The sequence below is a fragment of the Mus pahari genome, chromosome 11 (genome assembly GCF_900095145.1).
Source record: "Mus pahari chromosome 11, PAHARI_EIJ_v1.1, whole genome shotgun sequence".
NCBI lineage: Eukaryota > Metazoa > Chordata > Mammalia > Rodentia > Muridae > Mus > Mus pahari.
Genome location: NC_034600.1, coordinates 31,185,534 through 31,195,329, shown reverse-complemented (window position 1 = coordinate 31,195,329; position 9,796 = coordinate 31,185,534). Strand labels below are relative to the sequence as shown.

The following is a 9,796-nucleotide window of genomic DNA, read 5'->3' as shown; positions in this document are numbered from 1 at the left end:
CTTCTAGTGTGGCAGGGTCATGAAGAGGAGGCGGTGGCGGGAGAGCGGAGGAGGCGGAGGGGGCGCAAAACTGCGGTAGCCAGCGCTGGGCTGGTGGTTGTGGACGCGTGGGAGGGCGAGAGTGCCAGCCCGCGGGCAGCGGCCGGGGCTCTGGGCTGAGCGCGGCCGTGGAGCCGCCGCTCTCGGCCCCCTGGCTCCGCCATGTTCCGCAGGGCACGCCTTAGCGTGAAGCCGAATGTCAGGCCTGGTGTAGGGACCAGGGGCTCCGCCGCTCCCAATCCCCAGCGTGGACCAGAGGCTCCCAGGCCTCCGGAGCCTGCCACCGAGTCAGCTCCGAAGCCAGCGGAGCCCACAGACGCGCCTGCAGTGGATTCCGGGGGAGCAGAACCCCAGGAACAGGCTCCCGGGAGCAGGTAAGGTCTTCCGTGAAGCCGAGCTGTTGGATTTTTACCACGGAGTACCTCTCCTGCAACAAGCCTTTGACTTGAGCTGGATGAAACCACTTCTAGTTGTGGTCTTATTCCGTGATCAGAGCGTGAGACTACTATGATCCTGTCACGATCTTAAGATTCCCGAGGAGACAGTGTCTTACAGGGATGGGAATCCAGGCTTAAAGATTTTGAAGACAAGAATATAGACGCACCATCACTTGGAAATTTAATTAATTGTCCTGGAGTACTTTACACTGAAAGCACTTTGGGATTTTCATTTTGTGAACATTTATTTTTTTAAAAGGAAAGCACCAATGCAGATTGATTTTTTTTTTTTTTTCCTTCCTCCCTCCACGCGGTGATGCGGTTGAACCTAGGGCCCCATGGAGTGTTAGGCAAACGCCCTGCCCCTGAGCCACTCCCGAAGCATTTGTCAAAGGGAAGAGGCTTAGGTTTCTTATTTTGGTTCCAGCGCGTACTTCTTTATTGTTACTACGTTTCCTGAATCCAGACGCCAGGCTTTAGTGACAAATCCCACATTTGAATTTAGGACGCTCCTCCTTAGCCTAACAACTTTAAGTAGGTTGTTCTCAGAGAAAATTTGTTCCTGGTGTGAAGTTAGTACCTCCTTTAGAACAACATTGTGAGATCAGATATGATTACATAGACTGCCCTCTGCACGCCACATGGCAGAATAGTTCCCCCAAATTTACTAGTTTCCAAAAAAGGTGATGAGAGCCGGTGATAGCGTCACAACTTTAGTCCTAGCAATAGGGAGTCAGAGCCCCGTAGTGAGACCCCGTCTCAAAAAACAAAACAGTGGAGAAAAGGTGATGGTACAAATTAAACATGTGACGGGTTAATACGGTGACTGTAGTGTTTTATAATATACAGAGGAAGAAGCCAGTAAGTAATCACATTAAGTGACAGGGGAGATGGTACAAACTATGTTTGCATAGTAACAGCATTTCTTCTGTCAGAGTTTGTGCTGTGGGTTATTTTGGCATTCCTACTATGCACCATGATTTCAACATTCTTTTTTTACTTGGATCTGTTTGAAAATTTTCTGTTTAGAATAGAAATACCAATATTGGTCACTGTTCCAAGGAGTTTGGAAATTTTTGTTAACTATGTAGCAGTGCATAACGATTGATATTTTATAAATTCCCATAGGCCATAGTCCTGAGACATGCTCTAGAATATTTTAGTTGACAATTAAGAGTACATCATATACTACGCATATAAACTATATGCGTGAATGTGTATATACACACATATAGTTTGTCTGTTTGTGGGGGGGGGGGACAAGATTTAACTATGTAGCTTTGAATTTCCTGGAACTCTATTACTTCCTGAGTGCTGGCATTAAAAGCATGAGCCGCCAGGCCCGGAAGGTTTGTTGTTGTTGTTGTTTTTAAGGTAGAGTCTCATCTAGCTCAGGTTGGCCTTATCTTCCTGCTTTACCTTCTGAAGGCTGAGGTTTCAGCTATGTGCCATTATGCCTGGCTTAGGTCGTGTTGGGATGAAAACCAGGGCTCTGCGTGCTGTTCAGGCTCTCTGCCAGCTTAACTACATCCCTGGTCCTTGTTCCTTATTTGATGAGAGCATTCGTTTTGCTAGTTGTAGAAACAACGGAGTATACATTTAACATATAAGATGCCAGGGATTTACGTGTTACATTCTAAGAGCTACAGTGGAGTGCTAGAGATTGAACCTCAGGGCCTTGAGCATGTTAGACTGAGTTTAATCTATCTTCAGCTTTAAGGAGAGAATTTAAAAGAGATCATTTTATATGTTAAAGCAGCTTCTGTTTTTATATGGAACTAATGATAAAATATGATAAAAGTACACTTAAATTAATTGATTCAGTTTCCTTTTAAAATAATCTATTATTGTTTTTGTTATTTTATGTGCATTGGTGTTTTTCCCGTATTTATGTCTGTGTGAGGGTATTGGGTACCCTGGAATTGGAATTACAAACAGAGTTGCTCTGCTGGTGTTGGGAATTGAACCTGGGTCCTCTGGAAGAGCAGCCAGTGCTCTTAACCACCGAATCATCTCTCTAGCCCCTACACTTCTTTTTAACATTAAATTTTCAACTGATACAAAGTAATTGTACATATTTATGGAGTACAATGTGTACAATGTGTTATTTCAGTATGTATTTACATTGTGTCATGGTAATGGTATCACTTTAAAAGTTTATTATTTCTTTGTATTAAGAGCATTCTAGATCATCATCATTATTATTATATATTTTGTTTGTTTTTTTTTTAATTTTATGTATATGAGTACACTGTTGCTGTCTTCAGACATTCCAGAAGAGGGCATCAGATCCCATTACAGATGGCTGTGAGACACCATGTAGTTGCTGGGATTTGAACTCAGGACCTCTGGAAGAACAGACGGTGCTCTTAACCACTGAGCCATCTCTCCAGCTCATTCTAGATTTTTTTAAATAAAGATTTATTTCTTTACTTTACATGTGTGAGCACACACTAGCTGTATAGATGGTTGTGAGCCTTCATGTGGTTGTTGGGAATTGAATTTTTTTAGGACCTCTGCTCGCTCTGGGCCCCACTTGGCCCCTTTTGCTCTGGTCAACACCGCTTGCTCAGTCCCTGCTTGCTCTGGCCCAAAGATTGATTGATTGATTGATTTTTGGTTTTTTGAGATAGGGTTTCTCTGTATAGCCCTGGCTGTCTTAACTTACTCTGTAGACCAGGCTGGCCTTGAACTCAGAAATCTGCCTGCCTCTGCCTCCCAAGTTTTGGGATTAAAGGCGTGTGCCACCACTGCCCAGTGATTTATTATTATGCATAAGTACATTGTAGCTGACTTCAAATGCACCAGAAGAGGGCATCAGATCTCATTAATGGTTGTTGTGAGCCACCAAGTGGTTGCTGGGATTTGAACTCAGGACCTTCGGACAAGCAGTTAGTGCTCTTAACCGCTGAGCCATTTTGCCAGCCCCTAGATCTTTTTTATAACTCTTGTGATAAAAAATATTGTCAATCAAGTTATCCTACCATAATATAGTGCATTATTAGAAATAAATGTTAACTATTCAGCTACATTCCTGTTCTCTTTTTCTTTTCCTTTTCTTGTCTGTCTGTTTTCTTTTCTTTTTTGAGGCAGGGTTTCACTGTGTAACTTTGGTGGTTCTGGGACTCTCTTTGTAGACCAGCTGGGCTCAGTCCTGTTTCTGCGTCCCCAGTGCTGTGACTAGAGGAATGCATCACTGTGCTGGGCTTTTTCTTACACTTTCTAAACGTTTTATGTATATGGGTGTTTTGCCTTTGTGTGTGTCAGTGCAACATATGCCTGGTGCCCATGGTAACTAAAAGAAGATTTTGGATCCCCTGGAACTAGAGATATAGATAGTTGTAAGCGGCTGTCTGGGTACTAGAAATTGAACCTAAGTTTTATGGTAGAGCAGCCAGTGCTCTTAACCTTGAGTTCATGACTCCAGCTCCATTTCTGAGCAATTTATATCTAATCTGTACCATAGCCAATATTTGATTTAAAGTGATAGATGCTTTGTTTGAGCTAGGGTCTCATGTAGCTTAAGTTAGCTTCAAACTCACTGTATTGCTGAGGGTGGTCTTGAACTTCTGATCCTTCTGCCTCCACTTCTGAGTATTGAGGTTACAGACACTTAGCAAAACAACAACAACAACACAATCCAGTCTTCTATCTAGTTATTAAAAATTGGCTTATTAAGCTTTGTTCTGTGACAATTTTGTTTTGGGGGGTTTTCTGTTTTTTGGTACTTCAAAGAATTCAGCATATTGTTAATGTTTTCTATTGTGCTTAGGAACTAAGTTTGAAAAAGAATAACAATTTTCCTTAGAATTTACATATACTGTATTGATAATTTGTTTAGCTTTAAAAAAAAAAGGATTCGTGTGTGTGTGTGTGTGTGTGTGTGTGTGTGTGTGAATACCACATGTGTGCAGGTGTCCATGGACCCAGAAAGTGTCAGATTTTTGGAGTCAGAGTTCCAGGTGTTTGTGAGCCACCTGATGTCAGTGCTGCGAAGTCTGAAAAGTAGAAGTGCTCCCAAGTCCAGAGCCACCTCTCTAGTCTCTGTTTGTTTGTTTTGAGACAGTCCTACCTAGTAGGTAGCTCAAGCTGGTTGGAGTTCACTGTGTAACCCAGACGAGCTTCAAACTCATGGCAGTCGGTCTCCCTCGGCCTCCACAGTGCTAGGACTGGAAGTATGAGCTACCACTTAAAGTTGAGAAAGTTTTAAAGAAGTGTTTATTGCATCTCTGTTGTAATCAATATAACAATGAAAAGTTACTGGTTTTTATGTTTGTTTTTCTTTTTGTTCAGTGAGACCTTGCTGTCTTAAAACTAATATATGAAAGAGATGAGTCATGATTTCTCCCTTTCTTTTTAATTCCAATAGTGATGAAAAGACTGGTGACAAAAATAATGCTGCAGAGTCCAGCACATTGTCCTCTGCTTCTTCACAGAGAAGAAAGCGAGTGTCAAGCACGTCTAGTCTTGTTCAGCCTCCTGGCAGTGCCCCCTCACAGAGTCGCCCCTTATCTACAGCTAATCATGATGCGCCACAGCCAAACCCTACTCCAGCTAAAGAGAAACAGCCGTGTTCAGACAGATACCGAATCTATAAAGCCCGCAAACTGAGGGAGATGTTGAAAGAGGAACTGAGAAAGGAAAAGGTAAGTGAGTGAACTGTAGTCCAGTCCATCCCCCTGACCCAGCCTTGCTATAGTCCAGTCCATCCCCCTGACCCAGCCTTGCTATAGTCCAGTCCATCCCCCTGACCCAACCTTCCTATAGTCCAGCCTTTCCGTAGTCCAGTTGTATGTTTGAGTTTAGTGCATCTGAAGTTAATCTGTTTATAAAATCTCTGTATATAGAAACAATGGAAAAACAAATTTTCTACAAATGAAAGCCAGGGACCACCAGATCGTTCAAAAATGACTATGAGAGACTTCATATATTACCTTCCAGATAACAATCCAATGACGTAAGTAAAGTTCATTTATGCTTTGTTTCATTGGGTATGTAATGATGTCACTTTTAGAGTACAGTTTCATGTTGTTCAGAAGCTTGTTGAATAATTCATAGCATTTGTATTATCTTTTAAAGATAAAGTTGCTAACAAAATAAGTATGGATACATTTGGGTCTAAGCCTATGCAAGTAACTGCTCTCTGGGATGATAATGGTGTCCTTTATCTCCTAGAATTAAAGGCTTCTTGTTTTAGTTATTGGGCGGTAGTGTAATTTCTATTTCTTATGTATTATAATGTGATATAAAGGAATATAGTTTTTATGCCCTATTTCTTTGGTAATCGTGTAGTTTGGATCACAAGTGCTTCATGAACAAAGCTTTAATTCTTTAACGTTAGCCTGAGGTGGAAGGCAGACATCATAATTCTGTTTTTGGTGGTGTCGTAGGTGGCCTTAGCATGCATAGTCTTCAGGATAGGCCTCTTTTGCATTCACCAGGTCTTTGGCCATGTTGAAGAAGGTCTGGAGATGAGCCACCTAGCTTGCTTCATTTCCCAAGGCTACCAGTCTCTCTTCATTAAGGAGTTAGTGGGGGAAAAGTATTTATTTAGGGCCCAGCAGGTTATTGGTTCTTGATGAGTTTTTGACTAAAAAATTCTTCCTATTATTTGTTTTTGGCTGGTGTGTGCTGGGAATCAAGCTCGTTTTCAGCCTCCACTGAGCTAATTCTCACTGGCTAGGCATGACTAAAAAATGATTGTTGAACATTACTAATTAAGTGCTATAGTATATTATATGAAAAATGGTGGCTAAGAGAGTTTTTTTCTGATTATGATGAAAATTGCTAAAATATTAATTTATTAAAATGTATGCTTTTATTTGTACTTAACAGTTCTTCAGTGGAACAAGAAAAGAAACCTGAGAAATCCTTGACTCCCACCCCAACGAGAGAGTGAGCATCTTATCATTCCCTGTTTAGTGTGTGCTTCCTGTTGTTGCTGTGTACCACATCAGGTCCACGGGTGCCCACCACTGACTTACCCCCAGCCTTGGACACACTGAAAGTGAAATCTAAGGGTTCTTTGATTTTTCCTTTTCTTTCTGTTCTGGCCTGTTTTTTGTGCATGTGTATGTGTTTGGTGTGCATGTGTGTCTTGTATGGGCGTGTGTTGTGTTCTTCAGTTGTGCTTCACTTTATGTAATAATGCAAGGTTTCTTGTTGATTTTTGTCTGTCTAGTCAGCTTGCCTCTGAAATCCCTTGTCTATGCTTTTTGAGTGCTGGCTGCTAAGCCTACCTATCTTTTATATGGGTTTTAAGGATCCAAACTCCATTCCTCACACTTGGTGGGTGAGTACTTTATCCACTGAACACCCTCCTACCCCCAACCCTCAAATGGAGCTTTTTGTACATGGGAGTGTCATAGCTTATGGAGGGTCATAGGACACATAGCCTAAGAGTCAGTTCTCTTCCAACATGTGGGTTCCATGTATTGAACACAGGTGTCAGGCCTTTCTTTACCCGCTGAGCCATCTCACTGGCCTCATGAGTTTTAAATTAAAGATACTCAAATTGAAGTTTTGTTTTATTTTGAGACAGGCTTTGGCTGGTCTAGAACTTGCCATGTAGATCAGTCTGGACCTTCAAGTTACAGAGATTAGTCTCCTCTGGCTTTTAGTATTAGGATTAAATGTGCTAGGCAAATTAGGAGTTGTTGTCAAACACAGTAGCTTTGCGTGGTAAAAAAATTAAAAGGAACAAAGGGAATATTGAAAAAGTCTTTCCACCTTTGTTTCTTTGTGGTTTAAAAGTCTGTGGTTCCCAACCCTCCACCCCACCCCACTAAGCAACAAATGTTACCAGTTAAAACACTTTTTTTATTACATATATTCATTGTGCGTATGCAGTGTGTATTTGTGTGTATGTGGGCACATGCATGCCATGGTGAGAATATGGAGGTGAAGAGACAGTTTGTGGCAGTCAGTGTGCATTCTGGAGATTGCACACTGCTACTGCTGTACATTCAGGTTGTCAGACTTTGTGGCAAGAGCCATCTCACTTGCTCACCAATATTTAAATATAGCATTTCAGATTTATAATGTATGTGTGCTTCAATAAGGTATTATCAGCCAGTGTAGTAGAAGGAAAAAGAAAGATTTGAAATCTTTTTTTTTTTTTAATAGTTATAATTGGATGGGAGCAAGAGGTTCTGATGGACTTTTGCTGTTGGCTGACTACCTGAGGGCTGGATGTGGGTGTGCATCTGTGTAATCCCAGCAATTGAGAGGCTGAACTTGAGGCTAGCATGAGCCTACAGAATGAGTGCCTAGCTATTTTGAGCTTCATAGCAAGAGCCTGCCTCATAGATCTAAGAAAATAAAACAAAACTAAAAAAAGATATTCTAGTATACATATTTCAGAAAGCTAGATATTGAGCTGGGCAGTGGTGGGGCAGGCCTTTAATCCCAGCNCTNGGGAGGCAGAGGCAGGNGGATTTCTGAGTTTGAGGCCAGCCTGGTCTACAAAGTGAGTTCCAGGACAGCCAGGGCTACACGGAGAAACCCTGTCTCGAAAAACCAAAAAANAAAAAAAAAAAAAAACCTTGTCAGTGCTGTTGCTGAGTGAGGTTCTTGCCGCTGAGCTGCCCTTCAGACCTCTGTCGTCATGGCCTGCAGACCTAGAAGCTCACCCCGTTATGGGAGTCGGTGCGAGCCCGCGGGATCAGCCCCTGCGAGATGGAGTCTTGGACAGAAGGGACCGGAAGCCCGAGGACTCTCAGGAAGGCAAGCTCCAGACTGCGGACTGCCGACCTGAAAGCTTTATAACTCCTGAAGGGCATAAGCACCGTTCTAGATATTCTGACTGGGCAAGTGCAGGTGGAGAAGATGAAATGAGGACCAGAGTTAACAAAGAGATTGCAAGGTACGAAAGAAAACTACTCATAAATGACTTTGGAAGAGAGAGAAGATTGTCATCAGGAAGTTCTGATTCAAAGGAGTCTATGTGTTCAGTGCCTGCTGATGTGGAGACGGATGAAAGTGTCTTCCATGAGAAGGCAGAAGCAGATCAACTATGGGAAGAACACTACTGCCTATAACAATACATTAAGGAGAGCGCCAGACACCTGCGACAGCCTGGAATCCATCCCAGGACTCCCAACAAATTTAAGAAGTATAGCTGGTAGTCATGGGACCAACAGATTAAACTCTGGAAGGTGGCTTTGCAGTTTTGGGATCCTCCTGCTGAAAAAGGATGTGATATGCAAGAAATACAACCTGTAGATCTTGGGGAAATGGAGACAGAATTCACAGAAAGCAACTCTGCCAAGTGGAGGATGAGTTTGATTTGGAAGCTTGTGTAACTGAACCTTTGAAGAACTTCTCTGCCATGAGTTAACTGACACCTGGTGCTTACTCTGAGAAGTACTTGGCTCTGCCTGGCCACCTAGAAGGCCTGAGTTGCTGTGAATTTGTATTTGTTGTCTCTGTTAAGAGTTTATTTTCAGCCAGGCAGTGGTGGCGCATGCCTTTAATCCCAGCACTTGGGAGGCAGAGGAAGGCGGATTTGTGATTTCTGAGTTTAAGGCCAGCCTGGTCTACAGAGTGAGTTCCAGGACAGCCAGGACTACATGGAGAAACGCTGTCTCGAAAAAAAAAGAAAAAAAAAAGAGTTTATTTTCTTGTGATAAATTGTTTTTCTTGCCTTATTTTTATGTATGGTGAATGTGTTATGCATGTTTTAAATTGTAAATGAAGCTAAATCCAGTGAAGACTTAGCCCTATTATCTTTCTGCCCCCCAAGTTAGACACAGAATTCTTGTGGTTTTCCACAAGAACTTGAGGCATCAGTTGCCACTCTTCAAATGGGTTGGTAGTGGATTTTAACCATGTATCTATGGGACCAATTTAGAATCAGCTGCCTTTCAGGTAACTGATAAAGAATTCTCAGTCAGGCAGCTGCAATGATGCTGCAAAAACTAATTTTCTGGTCTTTTATCCAGAATGAATAGTTTATGAATGTAGTTTTCCCTCATACAGAGCTCTAAAGAAAGAATGTTAAGCTATTATATTAATGACTTTATGTAAATTATATAGTTTTAATTTGGAACTTGAAATAGCATTAGTGTGAGATGAGTGTCTTAGCACATGCTCTGTGAGAGTTGAGGCAGAAGAGAGGGATTTAGAAATAATTTCTTGGGGGCTGGTGAGATGGCTCAGTGGGTAAGAGCACCCAACTGCTCTTCCGAAGGCCAGAGTTCAAATCCCAGCAACCACATGGTGGCTCATAACCATCCCTAACAAGATCTGACGCCCTCTTCTGGAGTGTCTGAAGACAGCTACAGTGTACTTACATATAATAAATAAATAAATCTTTAAAA

At 42.0% G+C, this 9,796-nt stretch overlaps 1 protein-coding gene and 1 pseudogene across 6 annotated transcripts in view; both read left to right on the top strand.

Annotated features, from left to right (window-relative positions):
* Bdp1 (B double prime 1, subunit of RNA polymerase III transcription initiation factor IIIB) overlaps positions 1–9,796 on the top strand; it is a 93,373-nt gene continuing 83,577 nt past the window's right edge. For all 6 annotated transcript variants that reach the window (XM_029543939.1, XM_029543944.1, XM_029543942.1 and 3 more), the window contains exons 1-4: positions 1–413; positions 4,846–5,122; positions 5,324–5,433; positions 6,312–6,371. In XM_029543939.1, coding sequence (XP_029399799.1) covers positions 202–413; positions 4,846–5,122; positions 5,324–5,433; positions 6,312–6,371 — 659 coding nt within the window. In that variant the 5' untranslated portion in view covers positions 1–201. The remainder of the gene's footprint in view (positions 414–4,845; positions 5,123–5,323; positions 5,434–6,311; positions 6,372–9,796) is intronic.
* Positions 7,863–8,933, top strand: LOC110329049 (annotated as a pseudogene).